We start from the raw sequence: 18,721 nt of genomic DNA, 5'->3' as shown, positions 1-18,721 counted from the left end.
GATTTGCAGCAGATGGGGTCATGGGCCACATTGTGGCTCAGCGGTTGGTCTGACAGCAATCTTCATGAAAGTGTGGATCTTTCGTTGAATGAAAGTGAATTCTAGAAATTAAAGTTTGACAGCACAGGTATTCAGGGTTGCTGGTATACCACTGCTCTGGAGTGTGCTGGTTGGGATGTACCTTTACAAGTGCTAAGAGGTTAAGACTTGATCCTGTAGAATTTATGGCCGTATTGGCCAAACAAGACATACAGCTGAAAAAAGTTAACAGTGCCTCAGTTTAGGGTATTGGGGGTTCAGTCTGGGGGTTCACACGAGGGGGAGAGGACAGTTTACAGAACTCAGGGAAGTAGAAGTGTAAGCTGGTGCCCAGAAGAAGGAGGCAAGCGTTTGGCAGGGACAAGGTAGGCTGGTGCCGGCAATATAGGAGAAGGTGTGGGTGTAGGAACGAATGTGGAAGAGATGGACTTGGCTGGAGTTCACTTGCATGGTGTGGGACAATGGGAGGTGAGGTCGAATGAGTAAGGTGAGTTGACATTTGGAGGCCTTTCAAGGGGCTGGTGGGGTCTGCTCTTTGCTTTCCTCGTGCGTGGTCCCGTCCTCATTGTAGGGAACAATCTCACTCCACCCTGGGTGTCGGGGCTGTTCCCCTGTTTCCTGGCCAGAAGGTAACCGATTTAATACAATATAATGATTTTTCTTTGATTTTTTAAAAATCTTAATGATAGACCTCTGTTTTTGAGGCCATTGGAGGATTTAGTCTAACGCAAGTATAAATGAAGAGCTAGAAGTTTCTTGTCTTGGGCTGTTTAAATTCTTGTACACTGCCAGATGTACTACCACCCTTGCCCCCAGTGTTAGCGTGCTATCCTGGGTGTTACCATTTTAAAGGGACCCCTCAGGAGTCTTGGCAGCGGATTAACTGCCCCCTCCCCAGCTGTGATCTGTTGGCAAGACTGTAACAAGTGATGTTTGTACAACCAAAGATGATATACTGTGGCTTAAGAAGAATAAAGTGGACTATGTTTTTAGAAAGAAAGAAAAAGAGAAAGAAGGAAAGAAAGAAAGAAAGAAAGAGAGACTTGTATATTAAAGCCAAATTCTTAGTATTGGTAGAAGAACTTGTAGGTATAGGCAATACAGCAGGCAAAAAATCTTCCTGGAAAGCAAAATCAAATAAATCAAGAGACAGTGTTAAAAGTGCAAGCCCCGAGCATCATTTTGCACAGCCCTGTGTCCCCTCCTGAGCCCAGTGCACCCCGAGATGGCCTTGCTCTACATTTGTGGTCAGGTCCCCTTCTCTCCCCAATTCCCAAATCAGCAGGTAGTTGTGCTTACGGAAGTCGTGCCAGTCATGAGGGCGGCAGCGTCCGTGGCATCTCAAAGGGAACCAAACTGCAGGATGGGGCAGGGAGGGAAACTGAGTTGTGATCCAGGAGTTTACTGATCTTCCAGACCGTGCAGGTTTAAGACCTCTCTGATATCCCCACACTTCCCCCTCCCTCACCCCAAGGCATTTTTATTCAGACTAGGTTTATTTATTTGCTTTGAGTTTGGGGTGTGAAGGAGGAGAGGTGAGATGAAAGTGGACTCCAGATAACTGCCTAGATTAATTTCGGTCCCTCTGGACTCAACTTGTTGCCAAGATTTTAAGGGGCCTGATAGCTTACCATGGGTGCGTGTTGTGTTGTTTTTGTTTAAAATAGGTCATGCGCCCAGGAATGCAGTCAAACTATAATGGTGCCTGCCGGAAAGCTGAGAGGGAGGGGGCACAAGTGGGAAATGAGCCTGAGGCAAGAGAAGGAGGGCTGGGAAAATGGAAGTTCCACCAGGCCCACAGGCCGGTTAGAGATTCCCCTGAGTGTTAACAGCCCCGTGAGAGGTTTATTTACAGGGCACTAATCGTTTTGGGGGGAGTACCCCCACTTTACACTAGCAAGTGTGTTGGAGAAACTGCCAACCAGAGAGCATTTCAAAGAGGGGAACAAGGGTCCTTCTAGAATTCCAAGGGGCACCTGCTCTTGTCTTCTCAGGCACATCTGCTGCCTAGTTCCGCCGACCCCTTTGACTAGACTGTGACAGGTCCCACAGGGAGGGAGGGGTACCTGTTTTCAGAGGAAGATTTTTTTTATTCCTTCTGATTTCTCAGGTGCTAATAAGAATATACGTATGATCCTGCCACCAGCTAGGGAAACTAACCATCAAAGATGATGGAATGGACAAAAGGGATGAAAAAGCTGAGCTGTTAAGCGGCTTTCAACAAAGTGGTACTATTTCTCAAGTCAAAGCCAAAAGGAGTGGCTTAAAAAAGTCAAAATTTGATTTGAAGGGCCAGAGCCAAGTACTGTGATTATGGCTTTCGTTGTGGGAGAGGACATCTGCACCTGCCGTTTGGTAGCAGCTTCTAAAGTTCAACTTTGAAAGTTTCTTGCTGCTGTGATCAGGCCCCCAGGGCAGTGCTTTGACCCTTAGTAAAGTGTCACTAAATGGTAGTTAAGTGACTAGAGAGAGAAGTATTGTCCTTAACTCAGTTCAGGAAATATATTGATTCTTTCCTCCTTGCCTCCTTCCTGCTATGATCCAGAATATTCAATTTTTGGTTTCACTTCCACGTATTAAATTAGACCTAACTCAAGAGGAGAGGTTAACTACAAAGGATGTCTTCTTTTATATCTGGGAAGGATTTGCAGATAACATTTGACAGGGAATCTAATCTTTCTCGTTAAGAGTTAAGTTCTTTTGGTCCATCCTATTAACTGTCTTTTACTTTCCTTAGTTCTTCATCCACCTGGTGGTGTGGGTTGCTCTCTAGCAGTGTGAAACCAGGGACTGAATTCACCCAATGGACAAATTCAGTAATACATTTTAGCTTTAACGTGTGCACACCCAAACCCTAATCATTCAGCCTGAAAGAGGACTAATGTTTGACATTAGAAGAACAATTTTTAATAGTTGTAATTAAATTATTTAGAAGAAAAATAAATGATTATTGAATTAGCTTCAGGGAAGACACCATTAATCGATATTAACTACTACATATACTTATATTTAAAGAATTGACCAACTGTACTTTGTTTTAGTTGTCATTTTAAAGCCACAATTGTAAAAAAAATAAATAAAACAACAATTGTAAGAAATACTATCCTCATTTCTTGGGGGAAGATATTGACCATTAGAGAAGTTAGGTGACCAGAATTTTATAATTAGTAACAGGCAGAACTGGGATTTAGATCTTAGTTTCCTAAGTGTGCCTTTTGAGCTTTTCCCACAACTTCATTTATTCTACTCTTTAGTTAAAGGTAAATTGAGAGACCTAACTATCAACAATTATGTGAGAGACAGATACAGAAATATATTATGTGATATATATGTGTGTGTGTGTGTGTGTGTGTGTATGTATATATATATATATATATATATATACATATATATATATATATATATATATATCACTCCAAAGTACCATCTATTTACCTCTTCTGACATGTTGTTTATAGAGACATAATTTTCTGTAGTGTCTCTTCACCTCTACCTTTATAAATTTGACTTAGCTTTAAAATTACCATTGCTTGCTATAGTCATTTCCAAAACGTTTTGCAGTCCCCACATTTGTCATTTCTAGTGGCAATATATTCCATTGCATTAGTATACTGGTCTCCCCCACAGACAAACATTTGGGCTATTTCCAGGTTTTAGCTCAAATATATAGCCACAACTATAAATATCTTTGTAAAAATATATTTTTCTTTTGAGTTATTTCTTTGTGATTTAGTGCTCAAAGCGGGAATGCTGGGTCAGAAGCTGTCATTTAACAATTTTTCTCGACAGAATTCCTCTCTGAAAGACTGTACCAGTGTGCTACTAGCAATATATAACCAAACCCAAACCTTTCTATCAAACCAAAGCCAAGTTTCTGGTTTTTCCCTGTAATAATAAATGTGCGGTGGCACTTTAATAATTAGTTTAATATGCGTGTATGTGTTAATGTTGTGGGATGTTTCCCCAGTGTTTCGTCACATGGACACCATGTGATTGTTCTTACCTGCTGTTGGGTATGGATGACAGGGTATTAGAGACAGGATGTAATTCCAGTAAATCTCTATCTGCCTCTTAAAAGTTTTAGAGGTACAACTTGTACCTATAGTATTAATTGTTAATATTCCCATACTCTGTTGTTTTCATTTTAAACTTTTTAACCTTCTGCTCAGCATGTATGTATGTATGTATGTATTTATTTTTTAACATTTATTCATTTTTGAGAGACAGAGAGAGCATGAGTGGGGGAGGGGCAGAGAGAGAACGGGGGGAGACAGAATCCGAAGCAGGCTCCAGGTTCTGAACTGTTGGCACAGAGCACGACGCCGGGCTTGAACTCACGAACCGCCAGATCATGACCCGAGCTGAAGTTGGATGCTTAACCAACTGAGCCACCCAGGCACCCCAGTGTTTATTTTTTTAAGTTTATTTATTTATTTTGAGAGAATGAGGGAGGGAGAGAGAGAGAGAGAAAAGAGAGAGAGAAAGAGAATGTGAGCGAGGGAGGGGCAGAGAGAGGGAGAGAGAGAATCCCAAGCAGGCTCTGGGCTGTCAGACGCTCACAAATGATGAGATCATGACCTGAGCCAAAATTAAGAGTCAGACGCTTAACCCACTGAGCCACCCAGGTGCCCCACTTGGGATAGTATTTAAAATTTAAACACTTTAGGGGCAACTGGGTGGCCCAGTTGGTTAAGCTTCCAAGTTCGCTCAGGTCATGATGTCATAGTTCGTGGGTTCAAGCCCCTCATCATGAGGCTCTGAGCTGACATCTGAGAGCCTGGAGCCTGCTTTGGATTCTCTCTCTCTCTCTCTCTCTCTCTCTCTCTCTCTGCCCCTCCTCTGTTCATGCTCTGTCTCTCTCTCAAAAAATAATAAGTAAATAATAAAATAAGTAAATACAAATAAAATTTAAACACTTTAAAATCTTCCAGTTAAAAAACTTTTATTATTTTTTATTAAAATTTTTTAAATGTTTATTCTTGAGAGAGAGAGAGAGAGAGAGAGAGAGAGAGAGAGTGCGCGTGAACAAGGGAAGGGCAGAGAGAGAGAGGGAGACACAGAATCCGAAGCAGGCTTCAGACTCTGAGCTGTCAGCACAGAGCCTGATGTGGGGCTGGAACCCATGAATGGTGAGATCATGACCTGAGCCAAAGTTGGAAGTTTAACCGACTGAGCCACCCAGGAGCCCTGAAAAGCTATTTTAAATTCACTTTCATTTTGCAAGGATTTATTATATTATTTATGAGATGTAAGAATCTAAATCAGTTTTTTTAACCTATTGATTTCCAGTTTTATCACCAGCATTATTATTTTAATGGGTATTTTCTTGTTCACCAAAATATTACATTGTAGAAAAATTGGAAAATATGTAAAAATGCAAAGAAAATAAAATACCCAAAGTTGGCTACCCACAGTTAACTATTTTAGAGTATATACTTCCCACGTTCTTTCTAGGCATGTATATTCCTCCTCCTTCTTTCTCATAAGGTTGGGAACATGGTATACAAACCCAATAGCACTGATGAAGTGGAGATTTCTTTCCTTACTTTAAAACTTTACTTTGTTTGTTATATATTGGTTTATATCAGTTTGGGTCATTTCTGGCTTTCTGTATTTAAATTGCAGTATCAGCCAGTTTGCTTATTGTTTATTTCCAATGTCGTCTTTTTTTTTTTTTCCCCCGACGTCTTCTAATTGGATAGAATACAGGAAGTACAATTGCTTTATCAACAAATGCTTATTGATACTTACTATGCATAAAGCATTAGGTAAATGAAAACAGTTCCTGGCACATCATAAACACCACATTAAATGTTTGTTAAATAAATTATCTTTGGAATTATGATCCAGAGAGATTGAAACATTCTAAATCATTTTTTAAATAGTGTTCAATGGGATTAACTAAACTGTATTTACTATGTTGAAAGATTTTCCATAGTAAGGTCTGAAATAAAAATATCGGGGCACCTGGGTGGCTCAGTAGTTTGGGCGTCTGACTCTTGGTTTGGGCTCAGGTCATGGTCTCACAGTTCCTCTGTTTGAGCCCCATGTTGGGCTCTACGCTGGCAGCGTGGAGCCTGCTTGGGGTTCTCACACCTAAATAGAGATATAAGGATATTTATAACAGCAGTAGTTATAATAGCTAAAGTCTGGAAGCCCTTTAAATGTGAATCAGTAAAGGACTGGTCAAATGATGATTGAGTTACACAATAGAATTCTATGCAGCTGTTAAAGAAAATGAGATGGATCTTAATGTATTGATATGGAATGCTTCCTGAGATATATTGTTAAGAAAGCAATGAGTAAAATAGTGTACTATTTTTTTAAATTAAAAACTGGGTATATGTATAAATACATACCAATATAAATGCATCTACAGTATCTATCAGTCTATTGGCATTTTTTTTTACCCTGTGGATGTATCATTTTGTTAATCAAAAACAATTAGTTTATACAAATGAACAAATGAGATGAGATCAGGAGGTAGATAGAGTATTATTTATCTAGAAACGGATTAGGTATCTTCTCTTTCTGCCTACCAAAACCATCGTTTTTAATCTGTATTTGTCATAATCTTGTAAGCAGGACTTCACGGCTGCCTTTTGGTAAAGGGTAGTCAGTGTGAAGGCATAGCAGAGACGGGAGGAAATGCATGTTTCTCTCTTCTTTTCTCAATAGACCTGGTAGTTACCACTCCGTGTCCCAAGCAGCATACCCTGTACTGTCCAGTGGAGCAGGCCAAGGAAACACAGGGGAGCTGTGGGGGCCTAAAATGAAATTTTCTTTAAAAAAAAATGCTTGTTTGTTTAGAGAGTGAGGGAGGGGCAGAAAGAGAGAGAGAGAGAGTCCCAAACAGGCTGCATGCTGCCAGTGCAGAGCCCCACATAGGGCTTGATCCCACGAACCATGAGATCATGACCTGAACTGAAATCAAGAGTCAGACACTTGAGCGACTGAGCTACCCAGGCGCCCCCTAAAATGAAATTTTCAAATTCTTGCCCACAATTTCAGAATTCTGTCCCAAAGTGTACTTTCAGAGTGGCTTCGAGCTCTTCTCCCTACCCCCCTGCCACTCCAACCCAGTCACAGACTACACCATTCCTACGCTAGTGTGCTCTCGTATTCCTTACTGCTCTATTTTCCTCACCCAGAAAGCACTACTGACACCCCCAACATTTTCTTAAATGAAAAATTTAAAACAGCAAAGTTGAATGAATTATTCCACAGGCACTTATATGCCCACGACCTAGGTTCTACAATGAACATTTTAGTGTATTTGTGTTATCATGCATTTCAAAGTGAGTTGCAGATATCAGTACATTCCACCTGTAAACACTACAGTATGCATGCATACAATTGACTCGTATATATATTAGTTTATGGGTTTATATACAGGGGCTCCTGGGTGGCTCAGTCGGTTAAGCGTTTGACTTCGGGTCAGGTCATGGTCTCATGTTTCGTAAGTTCAAGTTCCACATCGGGCTCCAGGCTGACAGTGCAGAGCGTGACGTGCGGAGCCTGCTTGGATTCTCTCTTTTCCTCTCTCTCTGCCACTCCCCTGTGCACGTGCTCTCTTTCTCTCTCTCTCAAAAATAAATAAATAAACTTAATATTATATACAGCAAAATGCTCAAACTTTAATCTTAAGTGTATCATTTGGGGCATTTTTTTTTCCATTTGATGCATTTTTCGACAAATGCATATACACCTGTATAACCCAAATCCCTTTAAGATTTAGACACAGAATGTTGCTCCAGAAAGTTTCTACATGTTTCTTCCCAGTCAGTCCCCTTCCCAGTGGTAGGGTTCCCAGTGGTAATCACTATTCTGATTCTCCCACCATAGATTAGTTATCCTTCTTAATAATGCTTCACAATATCCTTCACATAATAATAATCCTTCTCAATATCCTTCACATAAATGGAATCATACAACATGAACTCTTTTGTGTAAGGTTGCTTTCATTCAGCTTTTGAGATTCACCCACATTGCTGTGTATATCAATAGTACTTTCCTTTTTATTGCTGAGTAGCATTCCATTGTATGAATATACATCATGGGGTGTTTGGCCATTCTTCTGATGGCTGCCTGGGCTCTTTTCAACTTTGGGCTCTTACTACTAAAGTTCCTGTGAACATTCTTGTGCAAGTCTTTTTGTGGGTGTATGCTTTCTCCTGGGTATTTGCTAGGTCATAGAGTAGGTATATGTTTGGATTTATAATAAACTGTCAGACATTTTTCCATGATAGCTCTACCATTTTGCTTTGCCACCAAGATTGCAGGAGAGTTCCTTACTGGCCTTCAAAAAATATATATGCATATATATATATTTATGTGTGTATAATTATATATACATATACATGTGTGTGTATAATTATATATACATATATAAATGCATATACAATATATACATATACATATGTATACAGTTATGCATATGTATTTATAATTTCTTAGTATTTTCTGGATATAAGCCCTTTGTCAGATATATATTTTGTGAACACTTTCCCCCAGAATGTGGTGTGTATATTCATTGTGGTAAGCAAAAATTTTTAATTTTGATAAAGTCTCATTCATTAGAGTTTTCTTGTATGCTATTGCTTTCTGTGTCTTAAGAGACCTTTTCCCAGGCCCCAAGTTGCAGAAATATTTTGATATATTTTCCTCTATCAGCTTTATAGTTTTAGATTTCATGTTTAAATCTATTTTGAATTAATTTTTCTGTATGGTGTGAGGTAGGAGTCAGAGTTTACTTTTTTCCTTATGGATAGCCAGTAGTTCCAGCACTGTTATCCTTTCTCCATTAGGTCGCTTTGGCATCACTATAGACACTGTAAAGGACAGGCTCTTCTCCTTGGCTTTCTTGGTTATCCCAGTGTGGAGAGAGAAAAGTTAATCCTTTCTCATGTCCTAACCCTGTCACTTATATCTAGATATATTCCAGATACTCCCAAGTTCTACCTCATAAGCCTATGGAATTTTCTCTGGTTGGCAATGAGTTGTAGTGACTGGATTATCTGTTCTGTCTGCACACAGGATGGCCAATGTCCCAGTGAAGGAACGGGTGAAGGTGTCTCAGAACTGGAGGTTGGGGCGCTGCCGAGAGGGGATTCTGCTGAAGTGGAGATGCAGGTAAGTAGCCTCTTGATTCTTTTTTTAAAATTTAATGTTTATTCATGTTTAAAAGAGAGAGCGTGAGTGAGGGAAGGGCGGGGGGGGGGGGGGGGGGCGGGGACAGAGGATCCAAAGTGGGCTCTGCGCTGACAGCAGAGAGCCTGATTCAGGGCTCGAACTCATGACCTGTGAGATCATGACCTGAGCCAAAGTCAGATGCTCAACCGAGTGAGCCACCCAGGTACTCCTTGACTCTTTCAAAGCTACCTGGAACAGAAAAGCATGCTGGGAAGTAAAAATATCTGGTCTTAGCTGGAGTGTAAATGTGCCTGTCTTGGGTGGTGTGGCACTGGTGATCCTTTAAACATCACAAAGCAGGCATCAGAGGGACAATTTTTTTCACATTGGTAAAAATTGCCATCAAATGTGCTTTATTTAAACAAATTCCACACGTTTATGATTATAAAAATAACAAATGTTTATTGTAGAGATTTGAAAAAATAGAAGTTTGAAGAAAATAAAACTTACATATAATGCAACCACTCAGAGGTAACCCCTATTAACTTACCTCATCAAAAGAGTTAAATGAAGCCAGTATTTCAACCCATCTTGTTTTATAATTATTTTTCTTTAAATCTACTCTACAGAGCTATGCTTCACTCCTGGTGTCTGTTAGCCCTCTCCCCTCCTTTATTAAGAAGGCAAAATAGGATCTAAAGGCTTGGCTGTAGATGTTATGGGAGATAGAACTCAGAACTGCTAGGAAATTTAGGCAGTGGCTTTGGACTGCTAATGCCACAAATCTTATGCTTCATTGATGCTACATTATTTCATAGTTATCATCTGACTCCCTGCCAAGCAAGTGCTCCTCGATGATTGGTCGGAATGGTTAAGGAGCATCGTGGTTCCTCATTCCAGGTTGACCTGTGCTTGTGCTGAGAGATACTGACCGGCTTCTTCATCTGATGACCCCTTCTCTCTTGCTTGTGTCCAGTTCCTGCTGTTTTCATGGCTGGTGGTGGCTGTGAATTATGTGGGGGTACTGGTCGTGGTGGTGACTGTAGAGAAACTACTAGGGAGAAAGACGGATTTTTATGATGAAAAACTGTACTCTCTGCTTCCCGCTTTTGCCTTTTAATATCAGAAAGTAGAGTTTATTTCTCTATCAAGGTTTTGTCCCTGACGTCTTTTTTGGGGCTGGTTTCAAAGCAGTTTGGCAAATAAACACACAAAGCAGTTACCAGGCTGCCCCGGGATTCTCCACCGTTCACCTGGCATGAACCTGGTTTCTTGTCCTCGGCAAATGGCTGTTTACCAGATGGCTCTAAACACATGCATTCCAACCCCTTCTGCTTGCTCCCCACTTGAGTGTGCCACAAACTCGTGCAAGGGGATGTTGAAGAGGGAAGTGCATAATGAGTGAGAATGTAGGCATCGCTACCTACTCAACACATGTTCTATATAATATATGCACACACTTGTAAAAACCTCCTGAGCAGAAACTCAGCTACTACAAAGTCCAAGCTGCATTTAATGGCCCGTCAAGTCAATTTGCAGAACTTTTCCACATTCCCATGACGCTTGTATTAAGGAGTCTGGGGAAGAAACACAGCCCAGTTTGCTCAGACAGGCTTGGCAGTGGGAGATGGTGTCTCTGTAAATGGGGATGAATCAGCCGTCCCTAAGCCTTGCTTGGGACCTGGTAGCTCCAGAACTCCTCCATAGAGTAGGACAGGCTGCTGGGTTGTCTGCCTTGGGGAAGGGGCTTAGTCCCCACCAGAGAGCCTGGGGTCTGGCAGAGTCTTCTTTCTTCTTGAGGCTCACTCTGTGCCATGGGACTGGCCTGTGGCTTCTAAACTTTCTTCCTTTTGCTGGATTGTGGAGGGAATCTTTGACTACTTGTGGATTTCTCTTATCAGCTGCCTGGGAGAGCTATTTCTCCATAACCCCTGAACTGTAGCGGACTGCTGCGAAGCCGTTTTTCCATTGCCCCACTTACCCTCTAATACCGAAACGTAGATATCCCCTGTGTGGAGCTGGATATGTAACCAGTACATTAGCATCCTTTCCTAAATGGCTTTATTCCTTTCACTTATAAATGGCCCCTTTGCTCTAGCGGGATAAGGGAATGGGGCTTCTCAGGGCTCACTCTTCTCTTTTCTCCATCTGCTCTGTTGGGGAAGAGGTATGTATGGGAGTCTTGGAACCTCGAAACTTATCACTTAACACTTCAAATCAGTGAGGATGTGTAATGAAAGAAAATCACTTTCTCTGGGTGGAAGATTTGTTTTTGACCCTGTCCATGCCCCAGTCATTATAGTCGCTGAGCTCTGCCTCCCCAAAAGAAATCTAAGTTGCCAGTAATTCAGGTCTTAAGCATTTTCCCATTAAAAGTGATATCTAATTGGTCGTTTAATTCTGACTCTGTTTTAGAAAGTCCAGAGAAGATTAGGTTACTACAAAGCTCAGTCTCTCTAGTTGTCTGAGGGTAGCCTATGGGGAGGTAATTTTAAAGGAGAGGAGGGGGGTAAAGTGCAGGTTATTCTCACTACGTTGAGAATCGGTCAGCCTCTCTAAAGATTGGAGTCAACTTTTCATGCTGTATCTTGATGATCTTTAAATTGTGTTTTATATCTCTGCAGTCAGATGCCCTGGATGCAGCTAGAAGGTGATTCTCTGTACATATCCCAGGCTAATTTCATCCTGGCCTATCAGTTCCGCCCAGATGGTGCCAGCTTGAACCGTCGGCCCCTGGGAGTCTTTGCTGGGCATGATGAGGACGTTTGCCACTTTGTGCTGGCCAACTCGCATATTATCAGTGCAGGAGGGTAAGTGCCACAGAGTTCTCCTCCTTCCTCCTTAGCATTCTTCAGGGAACTTCTGCCTGCCTGCCTCTCGCTTTTCTGTCTCAACTCCAAAGGGATGAGGAGGGAGACCATAAGAAGAGGGAGTGTTTTGTTTTTTTTTTTCCATTTGAAGCAGAGAGATTTACCAAAGACACTTAATAGGGTTAGCCAGAGAAGGAAAACAGGAAGAGCCTTTAATGAAAAGTGAAGCTGGTTGTGATACTCTCGAGGGGGAAATTTGTTTTGTCTCTCAGCTCTGTTCAGCCCCAAGTGTACTGAGGAAGTAAAGTTATCTCGAAGCTCAGCACCTTATTTTGAGCTGAGTTGCCTAAAACTTAGCAGATTTGGACATCACTAGAGACTCGGGCTGCTTCCGTAGCTTTGTTCTCTTCTGACAGAGAGAATAATTGGCTATTGGGGATGGGCTCCTTATTTCTCTCCTAGAGATGGGAAGATTGGTGTTCATAAGATTCATAGCACCTTCACTGTCAAGTACTCGGCTCATGAACAGGAGGTGAACTGTGTGGATTGCAGAGGGGGCATCATCGTGAGCGGCTCCAGGGACAGGACGGCCAAGGTGAGTGGTGTCCCCCTTAGGTACTGTTATTCCCTCCTGTCTATAGGGAGTGGGGTGGGAGAGGGTGGATAGGGCCTTGAGTCTTGGGATTGGCTGAGGGCATTGGGTGGGGGCAGCAGGGGGACAACACGATAAAGGACTCACTTATGTGCCTCTGGCATGCGGCTGGCCATGCCAGGCTACATCCCTGCCAGCTGGCCTGAGAAAGGAGTGGACAGTGGCTGGGAAGCTTGCCACTCACTTGAAATGTGGCGTGAACTCAAAAACAGAGGGCCTGGCCAGCTTTTCCTCCCTGAGCTGAATTTCCTCAAGTTTGTGGGTTGAGTTCTGACCCCAATATTTTATTTTAAAATCTCCCTCCTTTTGCTTGCTTTCTGTTTAGGGAGGCTAATTTTTCACCACCTTGTTTATAAGCAATCAGGCTGATAATTAAAATGTGTTTTTACTGCTTCTCTGGAGAGTGATGTGGTCAGTAAGCAGTAGAAAGATGAGGAGAGAAAGGCGTTTTTGGTGCGTCATTGCCAAACTGCCTGGTCTACGGTCAGACATCTGCCAAGGCAAAACAGAATGAGGTTGAGAAGTAGTGTGACCTCTGCTTTATGGACTCCACTCACCCACGTTTGGGTCAAACAGGCCTCCACCCATGACACAGAGAAGAACTTCTGTCTCCACCCCTGTGTCCCGCAGCCCCAGGCAGGGCCCGCACACGCCTGGTCCTTTGGGGCTGCTGTGGGAACTCTGCTGACAATTAAGCTGAGGTGCAGGAGGCCTGGTAGTATCTTACTCGCCTGTTTCCTCTCAGCATCTGGAGATCATAGCGCCAACAGGAGCAAGATGCCTGTTCGTGTCAGCAAACGGGCCTCTGAGACACCTAGGGAGGGTCTCAGGAGAGGGCAGTGGCACTTTTTATTCACTAGCTTTTCTGACTCCACGTACCCTCTGGTGATTACTCCTTCCTATAAACATGCCACCAATTGATATAAAAAGAAGGGCTACGTATGTGCCTTTCTATTTACGGAAGCTTCTCCTCCCTTGGCTGTTTTCTTCCTAACACTTTGCATTCTGTCAGAGAGACATGCTCACCAACATAGGAAGCCTGAGAAAAATCCAGAAAACCTTTGAACTAACTCGGAAACTGAAGTTCCTATTGCCTGTTTCCCATTCCGTCCACCCTATCCTTACTTCAGGGTTCTGATTGGTCGCTGTCGTTTTACCATTCCTTGAAAAGACACTGGCCTTAACTCGCTGTACTCCTCAGAAATCAATTTGCATAAAAATCTTTTTGGCACATGTGGCCTAAATATTCCCATCTCCTGGCATCTTCCTGTCATGGCTTCGAGCTTCCCCTGGCTCCTCCTTCTCAGTGACGTCTCTTCTAGTCTCTTCTCTGTGGTCTGATACCCAGAGCAGCATAAACTAAGCTTTATGACCACAGGTAGCAATTCAGGGGGATGGGCTGCTATTCTAGTCAGGGGACAGCATCTTTATTTGGGATGTTGGATTTGTTTCATGCTTGAAGTACCAACGCAACCCCATTTAGTGGATTCGATTTTTTTTTAAGCGTTAAAACAGGTACTTTCTAAATTCTAAAATTGTCACTGCAGCACATCGTATTCCTTTTGAGGATTTCTTTGAAGACAGTGACAGAATTCTCCCCCCGGGTTCTTCACCTCCAGAAAACTGGTCGGCTATCTACGGGCTCCCTGGTGACTTCTGGGCCCGCTCATCTTTTCAGACTTCTGGATGCTGCTTCTGTTCCCGCTATGTGGTTGTCTTTGCCTCTAGCCGCCTTCGTCTTCCTGACCCATTTCCATGCTACCCACAGCCAGTCTTTTCTAGCCAGGTTTCCATGGCTTTTCGGTGGCTTCTGCAGTTCTGTAGCTGCTTCTAGTATGCACAAACCTATGCAAGAACTTAGGCAAACTCATGTTTGCCTGTAAAGATCTATAGCCTGTTTGTTGGGAGTTCCCCCAGATAGCTACTGTGTTTTAGAAAAGAGATTGTTTTATTGGGGTGAAAGGAACTAAAACATTTTCTTCGTAAGACTTCTGAGTTCTGAGTTAGCGACTGCTCAGATTCTTCCTCTCCCTGCCCCTCCCCGCCCCTGCCAACCCTACTTTCAAGCTTATTGAGACTCTGTTTGGATTGCCCCTCTGGGCTTTAGTGAGGCCAGCCCCATCCTGAGATGTGATAGGAATGTAGGAATGTTCTTCGTGGGCCTGGGCTGGTTCTGACCATTCTTTCATTGCCTCCTTATTTCTCTGTTCTTTCATTCATTCTTTTAAGTGCCAACTGTATGCAGGGCTTAGTGTACAAGGCAGTAGGGTTTTTCAAAGGTAAGGAAGAGACTGCCCCTCTTTTTAAGGGGAGCTGAGACGTGCGTGCAGTGGCTGCGAAGCTGAGGGGAAGTGGCCAGGACTGTCAAGTGTAAGCCTCTAGGGCCAGAGAGTTCAGGGGTGGAGAGATCACATCTGCCTTGAAAGGGGAGAATTTATGAAGGAGGGAACATTTGAACTTGGGTTTGTTTTTTCTTTTTCTTCTTTTAGTTATTTTTCAACGCATAGGTTTGCTTGTTTGTTTTGTAACTGTATACAGTGTAACCAGGCACGATGCTAAGCCCTTTACATTTGTTCATTTTCTCCTTTTATCCTTTAGGTTAATTTTATCCCTACATAATTATGCTTGTAATATATTGTGGATAGCCAATATACCCTACTGTATCTACTTTATTTTATAAAGTTTCCTATTATTATTACAAATTATTTGTGTCATCTTTAATGGCTTAATAAGTAATTAGAACCACCATTGTTGGGTGCCTAATCCCTTCCAAACGCTGTGCTATTACTGTGCCAGGTGCTTTATACATATCTTGACATTTCTGTAGCCCTCAAAAGATAGGTATTATTTCCCATTTTACACACGAGGAAACTGAGGCTAAGAAGTCTTGAAATATCCCTAAGATCAGAGATGATAAGTAACAACTGGGTTCAAACCCAAATGGGTCTGATTCCAAAGCCCATGCGTGCTCTTTCTGCAACCATAGGCTGCAGGGAATATTTTTGCCACACAGGCTTCTCTTTGTTTTAGAATTATTTTCTTAGGATAGAATCTCAGCAAGAGAATTACTGAGTGTAAGGCTTCGGTCATTTTAAGGGTCCTGATACATATTGTCAACTGCTTCTTAAAAGGACTATGTAAATGCCCACCTCCACTGAGATATGTCTTTTCCAGGGAAGGGTTTGTTTTGGATTTGACCACTGAGGGTGAAAGTGTGATCAGCATATTGTTGTCAACTCCTGTCCCTCAGGCATCATGACACTCGGGTTTGTGGCTTTCCCAACATCCGCTCAGAATTGGCAACATGCCTCCTGAGCGACTCCCGGAGGCCAGGAACCTTGTTCTGTGGTTTGTACGGTGTTGGAATCCACCAGCCCGTCCCGGGGGAGGGGGGGTGGGGGTGGCACTGGTGAGTCCAGGACTGGAGTTGTCCCCATAGATGTTGTAATCAGAGTCCTTAGTGTCTCCTCACCTTCCAACCCGCCTCCTAGGGAGTTCGCATCTGAGGAAAGGCAAACCACTCTTCCAGGCCTGGACTATCTGAAAGAAGACAGTAGAAACGCCTCTAGTTACTAGCAAAGGGGCCTGATTGTAGATCCAGAAGAGTAAGCCAGAATCATGGCACTCCAGGAAAGTCGTGGTATTCACTTTTGTTTTCTGCCCCTCCTTGTTCAGAATCTTCTTAAGTTTATTTTCTTTTCCCTGTGTTGGAAATAACTCATATATACCTTTTATACATACACAAGATCGAAAACACTTTCTCCTTTTATGGGGAAGACATGTCATGTGACCCCAAGAAGGCAAGACCACCCCCACTCCATCACCTGCCCCTTAAATTCAAGGAATGTTTCCTGAAAGTTCTTCCATCTAAGGTCCTGACTGGCTTTTGTGTGTTCCCCTTATAGCACGGCAGGGACCTTGAGAGGTCATTGATCCATCTGGCTGCCCCAGGATCCCTCCTTGGCTGCTGTCTGGGACAGCCCTGTACATTTGAGGCTTCCTTTCTGTTTGGTTAGAGGCTTATTTCCCTGACTGTGTCATCTAGGGTTGGGTGAGGTGAGGGGGGCCTTGTGCTTAATGGGAGATTTCTAAATGCACTGGCTGCTGAGAGGGCTCCCTGAGTGTTGATTAGAGTTAAGCCCGGAGTGGCTGCTAATGTACATTCCTGACTGATAGGGACCAGATAATGTGCTCCAAGCAATATTTTTAACCTGTAGGAGATATGGAAGCTTAAAAGAGTTAAGCTTTTCTGCTACTTTTGGTGACACTAGGTGCTAAATTCCCTGCCGACATGAATAGCACTGGATCCTGGGCATTATCAACAAACAAACAAGAACATACCACCTTCGTGCCTTGAAGCCTCTCTTCTTCCTCCGTTCTCCCCTTCTCTTGTGTCTTCCTTTTTGCTCCTCTCTCTTAATTCTGCTGTGATTCTGTCTTTGTTCCCCCATACTGTGCCTTGATCATCCTCCTTCTCCCTACCTCCCAAAGGAAAATCTGGGTGAGAGATAGGAAAGAGGAAAACCCACCAGCACGAGGAGGTTGTTGAGAGAGGCAAGCCGCACCTGCTCACCCGGCTTCATCACGTCTCAGCTGGAGTGTGGAGCTCCTGATTCCCTGCTATAAAATTGGGTGGTGAAGAGAGCTCTCAAGTGGATGTTGAGGAGGGCGGTTCTGCCTGGGAGTCAGGTAGGCGAGCCGGAGGCTGGGGAAGCCTCTCGGCTCATACGTTGAGCTCTGTGTCTGCAGGACAGAGAGGATTCTCCACTTCCCCACCGCCCTGGGGATGCTCACCCCACGTCCCAATCCCAGGCGATGCTGACGAGAGCATCTCTTCTGCTGTTTCCAGGTATGGCCTTTGGCATCAGGCCGGCTGGGGCAGTGCTTACACACCATCCAGACCGAAGACCGAGTCTGGTCCATTGCTATCAGCCCATTACTCAGGTAAGGGAGACGTTTTTGGATATGGTTTTGTCCTGTATAATAATGCTTTTATTTTATGAGGTTGGGTGGGCTAGAAAGCTCGTCCACCTGTATATTCTAGGTTGCGTTAAGCCTCTCTCCTGGAGATTTTGAAAATCCTCCAGAGACCTAAGGTGTGTGGCTCACATCATATATGTGTGAGGTGGAGACAACATCCCAGGGGCTAACTTCCTGGGCGTCTACCCCAGAAACGGTGAAGGAAAAGATACTGTTAAAATGTAACTGACTCCAGTTGTTACAAGAGTGCCCCTTCTGGAGCATATGCTCTCTGGAGTCGCTTCCAAAGCAGAGGCCTGTTAGCACTCCTGGGAAGTGACCACACCGGCCAACCTGCTCTCACAACCCACATCTGTGGTTTGTTCCCCTTGGAAAATGTCTTCTAGAGTATCGCTTACAGAGCTGAGTCATCCGGAGAGGCGTGGGGCCCATGTCCAATTGGGCCCTCATCCAGAGACACGTATGTGGGGTAGATTGAGCATCATAGCAGACATGCCAAATTTTTGGTGGTAGCCTTACCTTCCCCCTTGGCCTGTCTGTATTTCTGTGGCTTCACCTCTAAGTGAGTGAGCTTTGCATCCTGACTTCTGCTTTCCAGGCTTTCTTGAACCAAGGCAGAGTCTCTCTCCTCCCCAGCAGGGTACATAGACTCCCTCCTGCACCTGCTCCATCAGACGGTTTGTTTTTCTAGGGTCTTCCCCCTCACTGCCTTCGTCCCTGACTCCCCACCTAACGAGCAGTGGGAAAGCTGGGGGGCTGCCACTCTCCTGCCCTGGGTTTAAGTCTGTCGCTCGTTTTCCGAGAGAGTGGGTTCCCCACCTTGCTCAGCCCCCTTCAGCCTCTTTCTCCTTACTCCACGGAGCCTGCACCCCTCCTCCTGCCCCCTTCTGCAACTCCCTTTCAAACTTTTTTTCTTTCTAAAGAATTAGAGCCGATTAGCCACGTCATTAATTCTTCAATTTGACGGCTGATATAGCAGGACCTGAAACACACTGCTGACCCCAGAGAATGGAGACCCCGTTCCTTAGCATATTGACGATGAGAGAAGTTAATTAAAATTCCACAGAGCGGAGGTGTCGGCTAACCTATAAACCTGTCGCTGTTCAGA

The 18,721-nt window shown here is 43.6% G+C and overlaps 1 protein-coding gene across 1 annotated transcript in view; it reads left to right on the top strand.

The window, feature by feature from the left end:
- Positions 1-18,721, top strand: part of FBXW4 (F-box and WD repeat domain containing 4) — an 80,785-nt gene that overhangs the window by 10,021 nt on the left and 52,043 nt on the right. Inside the window, 4 exon segments of the mRNA XM_042959754.1 lie at positions 9,076-9,171; positions 11,796-11,981; positions 12,444-12,576; positions 17,483-17,577. Of these exon segments, the coding sequence (XP_042815688.1) occupies positions 9,076-9,171; positions 11,796-11,981; positions 12,444-12,576; positions 17,483-17,577 (510 nt within the window).

This window comes from Panthera tigris, chromosome D2 (genome assembly GCF_018350195.1).
Source record: "Panthera tigris isolate Pti1 chromosome D2, P.tigris_Pti1_mat1.1, whole genome shotgun sequence".
Lineage (NCBI taxonomy): Eukaryota > Metazoa > Chordata > Mammalia > Carnivora > Felidae > Panthera > Panthera tigris.
Note: the sequence above shows the minus strand (reverse complement) of the source record. Positions and strands in the feature narration are given on the sequence as shown.